This window comes from Rhinolophus sinicus, linkage group LG09 (genome assembly GCF_036562045.2).
Source record: "Rhinolophus sinicus isolate RSC01 linkage group LG09, ASM3656204v1, whole genome shotgun sequence".
NCBI classification, from domain to species: Eukaryota; Metazoa; Chordata; class Mammalia; order Chiroptera; family Rhinolophidae; genus Rhinolophus; species Rhinolophus sinicus.
The window spans coordinates 99,063,133-99,084,164 of record NC_133758.1 but is presented as its reverse complement, the minus strand read 5'-3'; the positions used below and the strand labels follow the sequence as shown (position 1 = coordinate 99,084,164).

The following is a 21,032-nucleotide window of genomic DNA, read 5'->3' as shown; positions in this document are numbered from 1 at the left end:
TTAAGCATGTTGGCATGCTTCATAAAGAAATGATAACATTTCTAACAGGCGGTCGAATATTTATCACCAAATCATATGCATTTCCTTTAGGACTCATTCTGCTTCTCCTAATAAAAATTCTGTTTATCAAGGATTTCTTTTTTTTTTTAAGGAGGGTGCAGCTCACAGTGGCCCATGTGGGGACTGAACCGACTACCTTGGTATTTATCAGCACCATGCTCTAATCAGCTGAGCTAACTGGCTGCCCATATCAAGGATTTCTAAAAAAATAGAAAAAGGAATGGGCACTCAGAGAAATAGCAACAAAGGAAACTGAAAGGCTTGATTATGATACCCACAGATATGATCATTTGGACAAGGCAAATAATGGTAATGGAGATATCATTATTTATGTACATATTAATTCACTTCTCTTTCATGTTGGAAAGAAACGAAAATACAATTAAGAAGGTAGTATGAATATAATCTGAAAAGAAGTGCTTTAAATTTACTAATATCAAAACCAGATTTAAAATATTAACTATTATACTGAAACTCTTCCTACGTCACTATTGTCATCGTCACTATTTTCCTCTTTCTGGGGTAAGAGATAGTCACCTGCCACACTTGTCTTCAATAAGCAGGTTCCTCAAAGTTCATTCTCCTTAAACACGTGGCTGTAGTTTAAGGGTAAAACTTAAATATACTTTCTAGTCACTGGACTAGGGAATGACAGGGGCAATATTTTCTAGAGATTAAAACACACACCATGCACATACACATGGACCTCAAGATTTCACTTTACCCCTCTCTATGAGATGCGTGAGCAGATGACAGCCCCAGTCTTGTGAGAAAAACCTGAGTGTAGTGTCAGACCAGACTTCTTTTGCTTTCTTACCTGATCAAAGTTGTAGAGAGCAGCACGTAAATTGGCCAGCATTCCTGTGGGGGGCTCATTAGTGATCTTAATGGAATTTTCCAGGAGTCCTTGAGGGATGGTATGTTTACTTGGGGTAGGTGCAGTCTCGGCACTCATGAAAACCCTGTAATCTCTGTGGCTTCCTTGGCTGAATGTTTCAAGGAGTTTCTCCAAGGATCCTAGCCACTTGGCTACCAAATGGACATTCTGAAAGACAGTATGGCTTATAATTCCAGTGAAACACAAGTATATTACTTAAATTATAGGATTACAATATGTTCCTATACCTGAATGTGGTGAAAACTCAGAGAACTATGATTTAAATTTTCCTTTATTGTCATGTTAGGGGAACAAAACAAAATAGAATCGAACACTAACCACATTTAAGTGCTCCAAATCACCACAGGTAGTCTTCGTAAACCAAAATCCCCTTCCAACACATTTACCTATTTCCAAGCAAGCACTTCTGAGTTGCATGATACTTTTCTTTGTTACAGTTCAAACTCAAGTACTGAACCATATATGGGTTAGTTTGTTCAAGTAGAAAAACCAAAGGCCAGACATGCACCAGATTACCCACTGTTTTATTTCTGATGGAAATCTCCTCTACTCAAACTCTGACTCATTAGAATATGGACTCAAAAGGATGTGAGGGATGGTGCAGCCGCTATGGAAAACAGCATGGAAGTTCCTCAAAAAATTAAGAAGAGAATTACCATATGACCTAGCAATCCATCTCCTGGGTATTTACCCCAAAAATCTGAAAACATTTACCTGTAAAGATATATGTAACCTGATGTTCACTGCAGCATTATTTATGGTGGCCAAGACATGGAAACAACCAAAGTGTCCTTCCATAAATGACTGGATAAAGAAGATGTGGTGTATATGCACAATGGAATACTACTCTGCCATAAGAAAAGATAAAACACTGCCATTTGCAACAACATGGATGGATGTTCAGATTATTATGTGAAGCAAAATAAGTCAGATATAAAAAGTAAAGAACCATATGACTTCACTCATATATGGGATATAAAACAGAAAGCAACAAAGGAACAAGACAAACAAAGAAACAAAAACTCATGGACACAGGCAACAGTTTAGCAGTTACCAGTGGGTAAGGGCAGAGTTGGGGGTGATAGAAGAGGAAAAAGGGGGTCACATAGATTGACTGAAGGAGAACTGACTCTGGGTGGTGAGCACACAGTGCAATATATAGATGATGTATTATAGAAATATACACTTGAAACCTATATAATTTTACTAACCAATATGACCCAAATAAATTTAATAATTAAAAAAAAGATGTTCACCATCTTCAGGAATTAGAGAAATGCAAATTAAAACCACAATGAGATATCCGATATACCTATCAGAATGGCTAAAATTAAAAAATAGTGGTAACACCAAACATTAGTGAGGAGAAATTGGATCACTCATACATTGCTGGTGAAACTGTAAAATGGTACAGTCACTCTGGAAAATAGTTTGAAACTTCCTTTTAAAACTGAAAAATGGGTTTACCAGCAATTGCACCCTTAGGCATATAACCCAGAGAAATAAAAATGTGTTTTCATGCTGAAATTTGCATAGAAATGTTTGTAGCAGTTTTATTCATAATATCTCTAAACTGGAAACTATCCAGATGCCCTACAAAGGGTGAATAGTTTAGCAAACTTAGGTACATTCAGATGGCACACTATTTAGCAATAGAAAGGAATGAACTAATGATACACATAAGAACTTGGATGAACCTCAAGAAAACTATGTTGAATGAAGAAAGTCAATAACCAAGGGATACATACTGCATGATTCCATTTACACAGCATTATAAAGTAATATAGTTATAGAAATGGAGAACAGATTAGTGGCTGCCAGGAGTTAGAAATGGGAATTAGGGGATGGGTAGGTGTGGCTATAAAGGGGTAGCACAAGGGAGTCTTGGGTGATGGGACAGTTGAGTGTCTTGAGGCTACGCACGTCATCAAATTGAGTAGAGTTTTGCACATACACACACTCAAATGAATGCATACACAACTGGTGAAATCTGAATAAATTCTGTGGTTTGTATCAATGTCAAAAAAAAAAAAAAAAGGATGTGAGGGATGAAAGGCCAGCTGAAAAAGAATGCAGGCAATCTTTGTTAAGATATTCTATGCATTCCTGCCATGTTGTTTTTCTTAAACCCTAGAGCTGTCAGAAATCACACAAGAAACAAACGTCACCACCATTACTCTTTGGTTTTGAGTTTTATGATTCATGAATTTGCTCCTCCACTACTAAGCACCCACAGTGTACAGCTTGGTAGCTGGTGCTGGGGGAGAAGTAGAAAAGCCGTACCTCACATGCGCCCTTCTCCTTTGGAGAGGTCCTTGCTATAGTGATTAAAATATCAACCCCCAGGAGTATGTCATTATTTCCAACAAAGAAACACACTTAAGATGAGCACAGCTGCAAAAATACGGAGAATGAAGGCAAACGGGTGGGAATAGTAATGTAGGTATCTTCTTTTGATACAGTTCTGTTGTAACACAACAACAACAACAACAAAGACCTACGCCAATTCAGTTGTTCACATTATTAGGCTTTTTTTCTCCTTGGCAAATACTGAACATTCATGGGCTGAATTGTGTTCCCCCCAAATTCATGTGTTGAAGTCCTAACCCGCGGTACCTGAAAATGTGACTGTCTTTGGAATAGGGTCTTTAAAGAAGTAAATAAGGCTAAATACAGTCATGAGAGTGGGCTTTCATCCAGTGTGACTGGCGTGCTTATCAGACGAGGAGATTAGGACACACATACACAGAGGAAAGACCACGTGAAGACACATCTACAAACCAAAACGAGAGGCCTCGGAAGAAACCAATCCTGCTGACACGTTGATCTGGGATTTCTAGCCTCCAGAACTATAAGAAATTAAATTTCTCTTAATTAAGCCACCCCATCTGTGATAGTTTGGTATGGCAACCATAGCAAATTTATATAGTAGGTCAGGACTCTCTCTCAGTTTCCTCCCCTACATGCTTGCTGCTCGATTATAATGAGACTTACTTCTCACACTTAACCATGCCACTCATACAAGCAAGCAGGAACAGAACAAAAAACAACAATGAAACCTGTTTTGCAAGCTCAAATTTGTCCTAATTCTCTATCTTATGGACTAAAACAACACCTTACTTGAAAAATTTCCTTGAAACAAATGCAAACATATTCTAGGCAGAGATTTTGGAATCAGTGGACAGACAGACCTCCAAGCAAGCCACCCCTGGACACAGGCGCCCTCTGGATCCAGCCTGGGAGCCATGTCTTGACGATGCTGGCTGTGTGACTGGCTAGATTCTCGCACCTACTTGTCCAAGGGCAGCAAGGCCTGTGCAACATCTTTAGCCAATCCACATATATTGAAAACCACCCATTTTGCCCATGAAAAATGATTTCTAAAATGCACTGTGTTAATTCACAAGCCACCTGATGTGGGTCTGAGATAAAGACAGGCTGCCAGCCTGACACCTTTGTGATAGTTTTCTCTGGAGTGTGGGCTTCTGATAAAATGCTAGCTACACATCCCGAGAGGGACTATATCTGATCATAGCAACTGGCCATTGCAGAGTTTGGTGAAGAACTTACTAGCATGTGCATGCATATCGTAGGCCTATCCCAATACAATTTAATGTAAATTACAAACCTGATAACAAGTTCTCATTATGCCGGCTTCATTCTTCCGAGTGTTGCTGCTCTTTAAATGTCTATCAAAGGGATACTAGAAACCTCCAGAAACTGGGACAGTCAAAAGCCTGGGATGGTCTCTCCTCCCCAATTATTCTTTGTGTGGGTATGGGGGTGGGGAGTGGAGAGGAACAGCTAAATGGTTACCTTCTAACCTACTAGTTTCTCACTAAGACTAGAAATCAAAGGCTAGAATAGATATGCTAAAGCAGACCCTTCACGAAATAAGGTCTTTTGATATTTTTCTAATGGTGAAACTTAACAACTTGCATTTTGGGGGCAACTGGTAGCTTAGCATAGATTTAAAAACAACAAACATCTTACTTTGAACGCTATGTTCTTTTGAGGAGAACTGCACCCCTCCTAGGTTCTCACAACTCTGAGTCGCTGGCATATGAGAACGCTCAGAGAACTCTTGTAGGAAGATTTCAGCATCTACCCAACTGTCTGAGAGACAGCTGCTGTCTCTGAGAAAACAAACCCACCACTATTACCCACATGATTTTGTGAGCCTCAGAGGGGGACACCAGCCCAAGTCACCTTACTACAGTCTCTATTCAGGTCTCAGGTAAGCAGTAGGTAATTCCTCTCCCAGAAGGTTATGATCTGCTCGGATTATGTGCAGTTTCTTCATGAATCCAATTTTATTTCAAGCAGAAATGTAAAATGCATCAACCCTGGATAGTGGAGACACTGAGAGGCCAGTGCCATATCTTTGTGTGAGGGTGGCAGCACAGGCTAGTGGAAAGAATGTCGCTTGGTGCCAGAGAGCCCTGGACTCAAGTACCACCACCTCTGCCACTTTCCAGCTCTGTGGCCTTGAGGCTGTCCAGGGTACTTGTCTCATCTTTATAACGGGGGTGACAACATCCACCCTTGAGGCTTTGCCATATGATTAGAAATCATGCATCCTGCAAATTGCCTAGTAAAGAGTCTGGCACATAAATGAGAACCTTTAGGATCATTGTGCTGCAAATCAAATGGCCGTTCCCAGACCTGTTGAGACAGCTGTCACGTCTTCCTGCAGAAGGAGCCTGTCAGCAAGGCTACTAGGGGGCCCCCTAAAGCTGGGCTGGGCTCCATTCGTTCCTGGGCTCTTGCTAGAATCCCCAGGCAAGGGAGCCACCTGGAGGACACTGGGCTGTAGAATCACAGACCCAGATAATGCTAGCCTGAAAAGTGATCAAAAGTCGGCTACTCTAATCTCCCTAATGCACAAAGGGAATGGTACACACCTAGCCAGGGGCAGAGTTAGAGTTGCAGGAGATAATATATAAAAACACTCTGAATTTTCAGGCACGATGCAGATGAGAGCTATCACAGCATCCATCGGAGCTGGCAGTCTGTACAAGCCTGTTTGTCTTCAAGCACTATTGGAGAATTCCAGCGATCTGTATGTCAGAAGAATGATCGGACTCCCTCTAATGTTGTTAATTTTAAAGCACAATATTTAGAAAAATCCCTCAAAAGATGATGCTATCCTTGTCAGCAGAGCCCCTTGTTGCCTTCAGAGCTGTCATTACTGCTGAGAATACTCCTGGGACTCCAAATCACCAGTTTTGTGTGAAAGGATCATTCCCGTTGGGTTGGGCAGCTCCCTTTGTTCATTCCTAATGTTTTCCATGAAAACGTAATACTCACTTGGAGCATGACCCACTGTCCTTCCTGGGAAGCTTTCTCCAATGCCATTTCTGCCACCTTCTCCTGACCTTGTCCTAAAGACACATTGTGGAATTTTCCCGAGTCAATTGTAAACCCAAGCCTTTTGCCTGTGGGAGAATACAACACAGGGAGAGGAAAAGTGAATCAGAGAGAGGTGAGAAGAGTCTGGAATTTTGTGGTCCATTTGGTGGTCACCACTGCTACCTGCTAGGTCACGTTCCTGAAGAATCCACACGAAACCTCTGGTTTCAACAAGCAGCATTTTGAGCTCTCCACAGCTGCCGCCTTGCAAGCATTTCGCAAAGCCGGTGGAAATCATTTCCTCTGGTTTTATGGTAATGACGCTTTTGATATTTTGATAGATGGCAAGCATTGTTATTGAGCTTTATAAACTCTTGCAGGAGTAGCAAAGCATTTCCCTCATAAAAAGGAGCAACATGTGGCAGACATCGCATATGTTTTTTGAAGGGAGCGGCTCATTGGGGAAACGCAGGAACCTCTCACCTTGTGAGGCCACACTTGAATTGAGCACAGTCAGGTCACAGCTCTATTAACCTGGTATTGTCGGTGGTGCCGTGGGGAATAGCAATCCAAAGCACAAAGCGACAGTGCCTGGTACAATCAAATAGACTTGCTCTAATGACCATTATTTAGTCACAGGGGGCATTAGATTACACGAGCATGGAGAAAATTGCCCTCTGGCCCTCATGTAGTCAAAAGGGGGAAAACAGGACAAAAGAAGCCTGCATTATGCCAACCAGAGGAATGTGCCATTGGAACATTTCTTCAAACTACAGTGTTATTAGCCTTACATTTTCCACACACTCAATCTCCAACAAATGGAAAAAAAAGAAACTAAGGTAACTGTGAACTGAAAGGAAGGGTGGGTGGGCCCTCCTGGGCGAGAAGGAAGGTGGGAGGGCAGGCCTGCAAGCGTCCTGGCCACTCACCAAGGGTCTCTAGGTCTTTGAGGGCATCGACCCCTGGAGACAAGATGAAGAACACCGGGGTGGCCGGGCTGCTTTCTTCAAACGCTTTCACTAAGTCCAGTCTGGTTCTCTCCACATACTTTGCACCCAGTTTTTCCTCCACGAAATTCCTATGAAAAAGAATAATGCAAAAGACATAGCAGTGATGCTGCCTTTGCAAAGCGTCATAACTTGTATCAGCTTCCACCACAGGCACAGGGAGGAAGCAAGCCGTGTTTTTCATGTGGGATGTTTTGTTGGAATGACAGTAAGAATCCGACTAGATTTATGCAGTAGTCTCAGTGAAATCCCTCTCTGCTTTAGAAGCTTTGAAAATCAGATGCCTATACTCTATTTTGGGGGGGCTGCTGAGACTCCCCTAAGTACCATCAGCTGCCTGCTTTGTATCCCCCAACCCCCCTGACAGACCCCTTATTACTTATTAACAGTTCATTAGATTTGCCACAATGCAATTTTCCAGCCTGCTGCGCTTCTCATGAATATACAAATGTTTTTGGGGGTGTTTCTAACACAGGGAAGCTCAATTAAGCAGGGGTTATTTTGCAGCAGCACTAGATTTAGCAGAAAGTAAGCAGTACCGAGCAGAATTAACTTGTAAAGTATGGTTCCACAGAGGCATCTGCAAAGGGAAAACTGGCTGAACTAGACAAAGCAAAGGAAAAAAGCAGGGGCACGTGAAGATTATTGGAGAAAGCGGAGGATCATAGGGAAGGAAGTTGAGAACCCTTTGGTTAGTGAATTCCAATTAGAACACGACTTGTGTGAACTAAGCAGTATATTACCATTTAGAAGCCAAAAGGGCAAAGAAAAAGGACACTTGAACCAAGATGTAGATGGGGCTTTCTGCTTTTAAATTGCATTGGTTGTAAAGTTATGGGACTATGAGTGTCTCCATGAAAAGAATTCATTTTTGTTTGACATGCAAAATCTTTGGAGCCAAAATGCCACCACTGAATAAAGGCGATGGAAATTACATTTGGATAATGCATGTTCCTGGCCTCTGAACTCTGCTGACAGCCATCTCTCTCCCTAGAATATTTCCTTCAGTTCCGTCTCCCCTGCAGATTTCAGAATTAAGCTGTTCAGGACGGATGCCCCGAGTCTGCCTCTAGACTAGCACACTGTTTAGCGTTTAGTAAATTTTAACCACAGTAGTGGTCACAAGATCAAAATTTCAGCAGAATGACTCTCCTCAACATGGACCCGTAAATGCCTCCATCAGATTCTTCTAGTTTCTAAAACTAAGTTTTTTTCTAGGTTAACTTGCATTTCTGAAAATGCTGACTGCCCCCACCTGAGAGCATATGTCATTCTGTCAGGGCGCATTGCTCTCAAAAGAATCAGCTTCTGTATTAAACTTTTCTTCTTCCATTCTTGTGGTAACTTTTCTTTTTCTGGACACTCGGACTCTACCCACTTCCTCCACTGCTTGGCAGAGCCTTCCACATCTCGGTCTATGCCTCGGAATTCTTCCATAAGGGCTATTGCCTGTAATACAATAGGCGAACAGATAGGAATGGGGTATAAGACAGCTTAGCGTTTCAGATAAAGACTTGTTAATGTATCGAAGCCTAGGTAAACAAGTTGGGCTGGATACTCTGCATTTCTCTCGAGATTGACTCTGTACCCTTTTCTGCCCTGACAAGAGGATGATCTCTATGAATTACTTGAATTGAGCTCACTGGTTGTCTGGCCTGTTTGGGTTTGACCATTGGGAGGCACTGGTAAGAGACTAGGGGCCAGGGGAGTGGGGGAGGCTGGGGTATTTTTCTCCCCAACTCTTTCCCTGCTGTGACACAGTTTGGCAGTGGCTTTGTTCCTCTACCAAATGTCATAGCTCATGGAGGCTGGCTGTCTCCCATAACTTCACTTCTCAGTCATTTTAGTAACTGTTCCCTTTTTTTTCCTTTTTTCCATCCCCATCCCTGGCTGATTCCCTTATCCTTCTTCCCAGACTATAAAGATATGCTCCACTCTTCATTAAACTTTTTTTAAATCAACCCTTTGACTGTGCCCTTTGTTTTCTGCTAAGACCCTGACTGATACACAATTGCACTTATAATTCTAAAATATAATGCTAAATAGATTCTAATTTAAAATTTTATTAAAAAAATAAAAATCTAAACATACTGTAAAAATACGGGATAACACAGTTATTTTCAATGCATAGAAATGGTTCCTTCTTAGACAAAAAAGTGGGGTAAGCTTAGCATATGACGGGCATGTCTGAGGAATTCCAGAACCTGGAAGAATAAGTTCTTTTTAAAAAACAAATTTATTGGCGTGACACTGGTTAATAACATTATATGAGTTTCAGGTATTTAATTCTATAACATACCATCTGTATATTCCATTGTGTGCTCACCCGAAGTCTAGTCTTTTTCCATCGCCATATATTTGACCCCTTTTACCTTCTTTAGCTTCCTCCCCACTCCCCTTTACCTTTCATAAGGGGCTAATATCGCAAATAAACTCTTACAAACAGGATCTTCTGACAGAAAAATGGAAGCAGGATTGATAATTGGGGTTGGAGAATACTATCACTTCTTTCTCTACAGCATTATGTTCAGCTTAAATATTTTACAGTGACTAAATAAACTACTGCATTGTGTAATCAAAAACAACTATTCTGAAAAAGTAGAGAAATATTATAAAAAAGAAAATAAATAAGCCAGATTTAGGTAAACTGAAAAAAATATTCATTTCTATTCCTTGACTTTTATCACAGGTCCTGAAGACTGTACATACCGATCAATAGCATTTTGCCCATAAATAAGTCATTTCTTTACTTCCAAGTAAGAAATGAGTCAATTTAGCTGTACACCTGAAACTAATATAATATTGTGTGTCAACTATAACTGAAAAATAAATTTTTAAAAAGTGGAGAGCAAAAAAAGAATTAGTCAATTTAGTAATATAAAGATGAATTAAAGAACATCACATTATAGAGTATATTTCTACAACTGAAATACTGTATATCACCTGTGTTTTTTAAACTACATTTCTACATTTGAGAGACCTGAGATTTGAAGTGAGATTTAGAACCTGAAAAACCATGTTCGTAACATACCTTGATAGCACTCCATGACTGAGTAGTTAGGAAGTCGACAGGGCTCGGGTAAGTGTGTTCAACTGTGAATCGAAGCAGGAAATCCAATTCAACAGGATCTATCTCTTTCTTTCTTAACAAAATCTGGAGAGTGCACAAAATTGAAGAGGGTCATTTGGTTTCCATCAAAATCATGACACAGGAAGCAATCACCACTTAATATTATAGATATGACTGAATAGGCAGAACCAAGTTTTCTGGAAATTCCTATAGATATCTACCGTGTTTCCCCGAAAAGAAGACTGGGTCTTATATTAATTTTTGCTCCAAAAGACGCATTAGGGCTTATGTTCAGAGGACGTTATCCTGAAAAATCATGCTAGGGCTTATTTTCTGGTTAAGTCTTATTTTTGGGGAGACACGGTATCTACTCTATAGTTGAAATAGAGTCTTAGATTATGCCCATGATCTCAAAACCTAGATCAGAAATCTAACAGCAAATAATTACAAAGCCTAGTTTATTCCAATTTTAACACTTCTGCCTATTTAATAACATAGTTGAAATATACTTTCCTATGTAGTCTACTGTTGTTAGATCAAACTTGTCTTAAAACTTGCTATAAAAATTGAGAAAGCCTCAGAGGACAAAGGACTGAATCACTAAACAGATGGCAGAACTCCTATAATAAGTCAGTAGTAGTATAGAAACTACATCCAATACACTACGAGACATATGATAGATTTTTCTTATATGTGACAATATATTAAGAAAAACCTGAAATTGTTTGACAGATACACCTAAATAAACAAATCACGAACTGGAACACATTTTATACATTCTGATTACAGAATTGATAAGAAACCCATAGAACATTTTGGGAGACAGAAATGAAATATTCCTAATTTCTACATAAAAATAATAACGCCTTACAAAGTTAAACAGGTAAAATGCTTGTGTTTAAAGCTATTTTTAAATTTTAGATCTTTTCAAAATACATTATGGGTAGTAGCATGCATTAAAATACTATTTATTTTATTGGATAATTAATTTTTCTTAATTCAACTTAATTTTTTTAACAAACAAGAAATCGTCCACCTATACGTCAAGCTCTGATATGTATAGAGTATCAGGATTTGAGATAGATTATAATTTATGGTTTCCTAGTGGAAGTTTTAAATAGATCTGCAAGCATGTGTGTACATGTCATGTGTTATCATTCCCGGTCCATTACTGTTCAAGAGTAATATATATATATATAAAGACAAAAATTTCAGTGAAAAATAATCCAATTAAAAAATGGGCAGAGAAAGTGAATAGACATATTTCCAAAGAAGACATAAAGATGGCCAACAAGTACATAAAAAGATGCTCAACATCACTAATCATGAGAGACATGCAAATCAAAACCACAATGAGATATCACCTCACACCTGTTAGGAAGGCTATTGGCAAAAATATAAGAGATGACAAATGCTGGTGAGGATGTGAAGAAAAGGGAATGCTTGTGCACTGTTGGTGGGAGTATGAATTGGTGCAGCTACTATGAAAAAGAGTATGGCAGCTCCTCAAAAAATTAAAAGTAGAACTACCACAGGGTCCAGTAATTCCATTTGTGGGTACATATCCAAAGAAAATGAAAACACTACCTCAAGAAGCTATCTGCACTCCCATGTTCATTGCCGCATTACTTACATTAGCAAAGACATGGAAACAACCTTAAGTGTCCAGTGATGGATGAGTAAATAAAGAAAAAAAATAATATATATATATATATATATATACATATATATATCCACATACACACATTTATACAAACATACATACATACATACATACACACACAGTGGAATATTATTCAACCACAAAAAGGTAATCCCTCCATTTGTGATAATATGGATGTATCTTGAGGGCCTTATGCTAAGTGAAATATATATATAGGTCTCACAAAACTTTCAGTGAGACCTATTAAGTCAGACAAAGAAAGACAAATACTGTCTGATCTCTCTTATATGTGAAATCTAAAAAACATTGAACTCATAAAACAGAGAACACATTGGTGGTTGCTGAAGGTGGGGGGGGTGTTGAAATAGGTAACAGCAGTCAAAAGGTATAAACTTCCATTTATAAGATAAATAAGTCCTGGGGATAAACCTGCAGCATGGTAACTATAGTTAACAATATTGTATTGTATACTCAAAAGTCGATAAGAGAGTAAATGTTAAAAGTTCTCATCATATTAAAAAATTTAACTATGTGAGGTGATGGATGTCAGCTAAGTTTATTATGGTAATCAATATATATATAATAGTAATCATTATATATATATATATAAAATCATTACATTGTATACCTTGGACTAATATAATGTTATATGTAGATTATATCTCAATAAAACTGGGAAAAACTTAAAACAAAAATTTTGTTTTATGGCGCTTTGTTCCTGTTTATCACATACATTATAAAATGCTTACACCCATATATTTTATATAACCCAAAGGAATATACCAATACTAAAAATATGGATAGTTTATCATTATTAACAGCAGGCATTTATAAATGCCTTCTTTGAGTGAGGCATTTTGGAGGACACAAATAGATAAGACATCTTTCATCAAGATTTGGATTGATGGCACAAGTTATACAGCAAAAGAACTAATAAAAGGACAACATGCTTGTGTCATCTAGAAATGTGGTCCTCGATGTTTTTTTTCTTAGCATGGGCACCTTTACTTAAACTAAATCTTTTGCCGAAGTCCGTATCAAAAAGAGTAAAAGTATAATAGGTCTCATTGAAAGGAGTGTGAAACCTGGAGCTCTTTTTACCCACACTCATTGTTTTTTAAAAGGGCTCTGAAAAACTCCTAGGACCACTTAGATCTGGATTCATAATTCTGATGTGAAAGAATCTCCCTGGTACTACCTGGGAGGATCTGAAAAGGTGAGGAGCATATCTCACGGGTGTGTTTTTCAGAGTGACAGCAGATGCGGGCGCTCCAGTGCTCACCCACCCAAACCAGTGCACTGTGACTGACTAGAAAGTTGTCACACGCCTAACTTCCCTCTGGGACACTCAAATTCTCCTCATGCCACTAAGGGCTTCCAAAAAAAAGGTATCTATGCTTCTCTTCTGCAGAAATAAAATACGGAATAAACAGAGATGTGCGGCTTTGGTTCCGGGGATGCTTTCGAGTGACTGATCTTCTCACCTGAAAAGCCATCTGGGACAGGAAGATGAGCTTGTCCTTCTCGAACAGCGCCTGGCTGGTGTAGAGGAAGATGGCGTGGGTTATGCTCTCCATCAGGATTGCAATGCGCCCCTGCATGTCCTCTGCCTTCTCAGCCTGGTTGATTGCTCTGTGGAACAGCACGTTGAAAGCCTGCGGGATTTACAGTGACTGTTAAAGGGTAAAACCAGCAGCTGGATGTCTAGCTAGCCCCAGACACACAGGGCTACAGTTTAAGGTTCATCTATGAGGAGAGAGAATAGGACAGGACTTTTAGGAGGATTATATGAGCTCTTAGAACAGTTTCTGGCACATGGTAAATGCTCATTAAATGTTTTCTGCCATTACTAGTATTATTAACATCAGTCCATAAAATCTACCCACATCTCCTCCCTAGCCAACCATGAATCACACCATGCATTTCTGTGATAACTTGAGCACTTAAAAAATGTGCATATGGGCCATACATATGTCTTGGTATATGACATGTCTGCTCAAATCTTTCATCTATTTTGTAATTGGGTTGTTTGTCTTATGTTTGAGTTGCACAAGTTCTTTATATATTGTGATATAAATTCTTTGTTAGATATATGTATTGGAAATATTTGTTACTTGTCTGTGCCTTGCTTTTTTATTTTCTTAGTAATGTCTTGTGAAGACCATATATTTTCTAATTTGATAAGGTTCAGTTTTTTCTTTCTATCGTATCCTAAGAAATACCTGACTAACCCAAAGTCTAAGGATTCTCTCCTAGAAAACTTATAGCTCAGCTTATTCATTGAGTTAATTTTGTGTACAGTGTGATGTAATAGTTGAGGTTCATTTTATTCCAAGTTGATATTCAGTTGTCCCAGCACCTTTGTAAAAACTATCCTTTCCTTCATTGAATTGTCTTGGCATCACTAAAAAATCAATTAACCATACATTTGTGGGTCTACATCTGGAATCTTTATTCTGTTCCATTGATCTATTTTTTCTTTAGGCTAATTAGTGTATGTTTATAATAACTCTTGAAAGCATTAACTTTTAAGTCTCCATATTTGTTGTTCTTTTTCAAAATTATTTAGTTATTTTAAATCCTTTGCATTTCTACACAAATTTTAGAATTGACTTAATAATTTCTAAAAAAAAAAAAAAGCCTTCTGTGATTTTGATTTAGACTGAAGTGAACCTATGCATCAATTTGGAGAAATGTGACATCTTAAATAATATTGAGCGTTGCAAACCAAAAACACGGTATAGCTCTCCATTTATTTAGGCTTTCTTTAGTTTTCTCAATGGTGTTTTATTGCTTTTAGTATGCAGATATTGTATTTATTTATCAGAATTATCCCTAAAAGTTTCATATTTTTGGAAGCTATTATAAATAGTATTGAGTTATTAATTTATTTTCCTTGTTCCTCATATATCGAAATACAGTGGATTTTCTATATTGGCTATACTTGTATATCCTTCAGTCTTACTAAAACTCACTTTTTAGTCTTAGTAGCTTTTTAATAGATTTCTTATGATTTTCTACATACGTGATCAGGTCATCTGTGAAAAAAAGGCTTTTTTTCTTCTTTTGAAATCTCTGTGCCTTTTATTGTATTATTTCCCTGGCTATAACCTCCAGTGCAGTCAGTGTTGAACAGATGTGTTGAGAGAAGACATTCTTGTTCCTGTTCTCAGCAGAAAGCATTCAATTTTTCAACATTGAGTATAATGTTAGCTGTAGTTTTTGTAGATGCCCTTTATCACAAGGAGAAGTTACCATCTATTTCTAGTTTGCTCGGTTTTCTTTTTTTCTAACTAGGTGTTGAAATTTGTCAAGGTCTTTGTCTGCATCCATCAAAATGATCATATGGTTTTTCTCTTTTATTCTATTAATATAAAGAATAACATTGTGTGATTTTTGAATGTTGAACCAACTTGCATTCCTGGCATAAATTCCAGTTGGGCATAATATATTGTGCTTTTTAAATGTGGCTGGATTCAATTTGCCAAGCTCTTTTTGAGTAGTTTTGCAACAATGTACATGAGCGGACTGCTTTGTAGTTTTCTTTTCTTGTTAGGTCTTAGTCTAGTTAGGGTATTTGGGTAATACTGGGCTGACAGTACTAAGTTTTATTATTCTCCTTACACACTCTGGCTGTTCCAAAATCCAACCACAATGCTTCTCAGAATTTTTGCACACTGGTTCCATACCACTAGAACCTGCTAGCTATTCTTGACGCTTTTCCTCTTCATTATCGCCCATATCCAATCCATCTGCAAGAGCTGATTATTCTAGCTCCAAATCATATCTCAAGTCTATTTACTTCTGAGTCTTTTGTTATCATATCAGTGGTCTACTTAAAGCCTTTCAATGGCTTCTTTTTGCACACAAACTAGAATCCAAATTCCCCACTCGAGCCTATGAGGCCACATGCGACCTTCATCTTCCCACCTCTCTAGACTCATGTGTTGCCATCTTCTCCCTCTCCCATTACCCTCATGACGGCCACTGAGATGCAGTCACCACCTGGAATCCCAAACTTTTTCAGGTCTCACCCATCCTTGTTTTCTCCAAACACTCTTTTCCTGGCTAAATCCTACTTCCCCTTCAGGAATCAGCTGTAAATCACTTCCTCTGAGAGGCCTTCCCTGAGCACCCAGTAAAACAGCCCCTCTACTCCTATTATTCTCTCTCATTGTACTTATCATTTTTACACACACACACACACACACACACACACACACACACACACACACATACACACACACACACACACACCTACCTGTATATCACCACTCACATCTGTGGTTTTTAAAACTGTACAGTCAGTAACCAGCACAGCATCTGGCATGATGACTGATCTCAACAACTACTCGTTTAAAAGGAGATGAGGGTAAGGGGGATCAAATATATGGTGATGGAAGGAGAACTGACTCTGGGTGGTGAACACACAATGGGATTTATAGATGATGTAATACAGAATTGTACACCTGAAATTCTATGTAACTTTACTAACAATTGTCACCCCAATAAAATTAAAAAATAAATTAAAAAACAAAAAAAGCTGACTGACAGGAATGAATACCAGCAAGAGGCAGAACAGTGCAGAGCAAAGAGTGTGGGCTTTGGAATCAAACAGTCACAGGTTCAAACCCTGCCTGTTACAATTAGGAAGTTTCTTTAAAATCTGAAAATGTTATTTTTTTTTTCCTTAAAAAAAGGAATAAAGTATTAGGTTGGTGCAAAAGTAATCGCGGTTTTTGCAATTATTTTTAACCTTTTAAACTGCAATTTCTTTTGCACCAACCTAATAATATACTTTATTGAGATATTTCAGGCATAAGAATGAACCAAAGTATGAATGTCTTGCATGAAATAGTGGCTTAATAAATAGTTATTCTCACTTTTTCTCCCTCAATACCAAAATAATATAGGAAATCTTTTCATAAGACACCTACATTTTCATAAAGAAAGTACAGCAGCCTCAAGGAGAATTCCATTATATATAATAAACTCCTGAAGACTCTGTTTAAGAACAAAAACAAATGTATAATAATGTCACAATTTAATTATATCAAAGCCGTACTGAAAATTATAAATGAAAGCAACAGAGAGAAGGAGGATGTTTTGGCTTTTCTTTTGCTAGCTGGATCCTCATGACTCCTTACTAGGCGTATTAATTGCTTAACAATAAATTCTAAATTTCCAGAAACAAGTTGAACTCCTGAAGTTTACAATTTTTCTTAGCCTACTCAGCATTACCTTCAAAGAGAATTGATAGATGGGGTTGATTTTTCTGAGGTCGTTAATAACAAAATAAAGAAGAGATGCTCTTGCTGCCACTGGTCTGTAACATTCTCGGGCTTCATTGATTTTCTTTTCATTTTCTTTAGCTTCAATTACCTATGGTGGGATCAAACAACATACGTAACTTACTGCTCATATTCTCTCTACTTAGCCAAGTGATGGAAGGGACATATCTGAAATGAGAAATTATTATTAGTAAAATAGACACCATATGGCATCTATCTGCTTGAGCTGTTCTAAAATTACTAAATTCATAGTTAAAACAATTTTAATTTTATATTTTTTATGAATACTAAACTATTTTAAATAATAACAACTTAAAATGATTTATTTCATAAGCTGAGTTTTCAGTGAGAATGGCTGTAATGCTGGTCATTTTTATGGTTATAGATTAAACAGTCCTGATTGTTTTTGGTTTCTACAGAATTTATTCTGAGTAATGTCACCTTCCTGCCTCCCCTCTCTCTTCCAGGGGTTAATAACCCAGCTAGATCACTTCCCAGGGATAGCTCTTAAAAGTCTGCTGGGTCAATTCAATGCCAATAGCTTTATTAGTCAACAAGGTATACAAAAGCAGCCAAGGTCAATAATATACCCAAAAGCCATGCTTATTACAAAGCCTTTAGATGGAGACTCTCATGACTGGCATATTTTGACTTTGCACTGGATCATTCCTATGTTCACATATTTCCATTTAATTTATCATTATATGTTAGCCTCTGGGTACATTCAGAGAGATACTTTTAAAAAAAATAAAACCACTGTCAACCAACATACTCAGTTTTATTCAAGGCTCCAATATCTATTTCTTTTTATCTAGGACTACTGTTGGTCCTTATAGCTTTATAAAACACAGTATTTTTCCAACCTTTTTTTATAGACTTGATCCATCATATTTGTGTATATAAGGAAATAAGAAAATGTAGAGCAGAGAGGGAAGTCCCTATATAGCAATATATTAAGAAGATAGGAAGAGACATTATAAGAGACAATTAGTTAATTTGAAAGCTAAGACCTAATTTACTTAATTACTCTAGTCTTTACCATCTCAGGAGCCACCTAGAATTCCTTTTAAGTGAAAAGGAGAGAGTAATTTTGGATACCATTTCCTTGCTTAAGTTAAGACAAATACATCGGATGTGTGGTGACACAGCCTCCGCTGGGTAATTAATAGATTACTTAGTAATGAGGATATTCCAGAAAGCAAGTAAGGCTTCCTATCCTTCTGGAACAATGGATTTTAAGGGTTAATGGCCACTTGTGAAAGTCCAAAGAGCACACCATGCATAAGGTATATTGGGGCACATGCTCAGCAAGAAGTCGACTCAATGAACAATGTCACTGGCTTTTAGGAAATGTCATTTTCCCAGGGTGAATAATGCATTTGAGCATATCAGGACTGCATCCCTTGCTCAGTCTCCTAACACGGAAGGGCAGGACACAAAACTTCAGCTCTAAGTATTTCTCTACAATGTCCAACAGACTAGGAAACCTGTAGTGAGACTACACGGTGTCAGTTTGCCAGAGCTGGTTGCTAAGCCTGTTTACATTTTAGACCACAGAAGCCAGCCAGCCCCAGTTTCCTTCAAATTTGGTCACGCAGAAAAAATAATCGCCTGACAGAGTCCTATTTGAATGACTAGATCTTTGCCGAATTAGAAGAAGCACAAGTTCAGCCACTTCTATCTCCATTCAGAACCCCACACTGTCCAATTTTTAAGGGCAGTGTATTAGAAGGCCTCAATTCCACAGTAAGTTAGTCCTCTCAGAAATTACCAGATTTGAGTACATGTTCATCCAAGCATGCCACAAAAACAGAGCATTAAAACAAACCTCCGGTGTCCTTGTCTTCTCCTACCTTACGCTCTATCTCTGCAGCGGTCGTCTTTGTCATCTCCAGTCTCTCCACCAGTTTGCTGTCATCTAGAAAGCTCCCCTCTGCTGCAGCAAGGCGTAGGAGGAGGTCATCCTCCAGACACTTCAGCTCTATCTTGAAGTCATTTTGGTGCTTTGTCAAAACCAACTAACACAGCCAAAACAGTTTGAGAAATGGCAGTTAAATTCATGCTTTTAAGCAGAGTTTCCTTCATTGTCAATTTCATGGAATATAGATGATTCCATATATATATATATATATATATATATATATATATATATATGATATATATGTCTCTTCCTATTTTATATATATAATATACAATATACCAGGGGGTGCCAAAAAATGTACACATTTTAAGAGATGTTCTCTATGTATTACTTTTCGAAGTTGAATTGAATTATAGTAGCAGTGTGCACCGGTAGTACGATGTTCGCTCAAAAGATGGCGTTAATCAAATAAATACTAGGGCCATTCATTGTATTACAATTTTAATACAGTTTTTCCTTTCTTAAAATGTGTACACATTTTTTTGGCACCCTCTGTATATATATAATAAACCACACTTGGCATTAAAACTGTACTAATCATAATTTTAAAAGATTCTTTAAAAAATTCAGAAGGCATGTTAAGATCTGGTTGCACTCCAGAGTCCAGAGTATGAACATTTATCATAATCATTTAACATAACGAACCAATAGGAAGAATCTGTTTTATAGGAAGAAACTTCTGGTTTCTTCTTTGAATCTAAAGAGTTTGAAGTCATCATTTCCATCCTTACAACAGGAAAAAAGCTAATCAACAACTTTTCTTAGGTCTATCAGAGAACTGAGGTCACAAGGCAAACTGCCACCAGGAAAACTGGAGAGATAGGTGAATACGGACAAGCCAGCTTATTGGGAGCATTTAAATAGTAACTGGCTAATTGCTGGAGGCAGACTTTGAGAGTTAAGAACTCCAGGGGGGCCAGTTTTAGGGAGCCTACCATATTTTTGTCAGTTGACTCTAGGAAACTCACCCAGTTCTCACAGTGAAGATCAGAAAAAAATTTATTCCTGCTTTGGGCAGGGGAAGGACAAAAAACAATGATTTGGAAATATGTCTAGAGGAAAGCAACCTTTTAAAATATATCAAGAGCTTTCTGTTCTCTTAACAAAATCCTGCCTTCCAGGGAAATTACTTTACCAGAGCCTTTACCAGATTACTTTACCTGATCTAGGGGGAAAGGTGATTCGAAAACTCAGCCTCCTCTAGACTTCCTTTTTCACATAGCAGATAGAAATAAGTGATAAGAAACTGTTCTGAAGGTCAAAGGCCAATGACTAGGCCTACTAGAAAACCCTGAGATTTAATCGTAAGATTATAGAATGCTTCCCATCCATAATACCTTATTACCATATCACCAGACTCCAGTATAGTAACAGTGCATATATTGAGAGAGCTGCAAGACACAGACTCTATTTAAGGAGTTTCTAGGGAAATCCAAAGACACAGGGGAGACAAAAACAAGAATATCACAGGAAATTGAAGACTCTGACATAACAGCTATAACAAACATTACACACAGCTCGGCTCCGAGCCCAATAAACATAAAACCTCACACGGAAGCTCTATTTACCTCAGTTCAAATTATTTGATACATCATGTCTGGCTTTTGCTGAAAAGCAAAAAACACAATATGAAGAGGTAAAGCAAGCCTCAGAACCAGACTCAGGTATGGCAGAGATTTTGGAATTATCAGACTGGAAATTAAAAATAACTATGCTTAACCTGCTAAGGGCTCTAATGGAAAAAGTGGACAACATGTAAGACCACGTAGG

At 38.1% G+C, this 21,032-nt stretch overlaps 1 protein-coding gene across 3 annotated transcripts in view; it reads right to left on the bottom strand.

Moving 5' to 3' along the window:
- DNAH11 (dynein axonemal heavy chain 11) overlaps nucleotides 1-21,032 on the bottom strand; it is a 291,367-nt gene that overhangs the window by 31,307 nt on the left and 239,028 nt on the right. For all 3 annotated transcript variants that reach the window (XM_074340834.1, XM_074340835.1, XM_074340836.1), the window contains 8 exons: nucleotides 19,195-19,359; nucleotides 17,292-17,432; nucleotides 13,535-13,705; nucleotides 10,349-10,471; nucleotides 8,573-8,766; nucleotides 7,240-7,388; nucleotides 6,269-6,396; nucleotides 878-1,105 (listed from right to left, as the gene is read on the bottom strand). In XM_074340834.1, coding sequence (XP_074196935.1) covers nucleotides 878-1,105; nucleotides 6,269-6,396; nucleotides 7,240-7,388; nucleotides 8,573-8,766; nucleotides 10,349-10,471; nucleotides 13,535-13,705; nucleotides 17,292-17,432; nucleotides 19,195-19,359 — 1,299 coding nt within the window. The remainder of the gene's footprint in view (nucleotides 1-877; nucleotides 1,106-6,268; nucleotides 6,397-7,239; nucleotides 7,389-8,572; nucleotides 8,767-10,348; nucleotides 10,472-13,534; nucleotides 13,706-17,291; nucleotides 17,433-19,194; nucleotides 19,360-21,032) is intronic.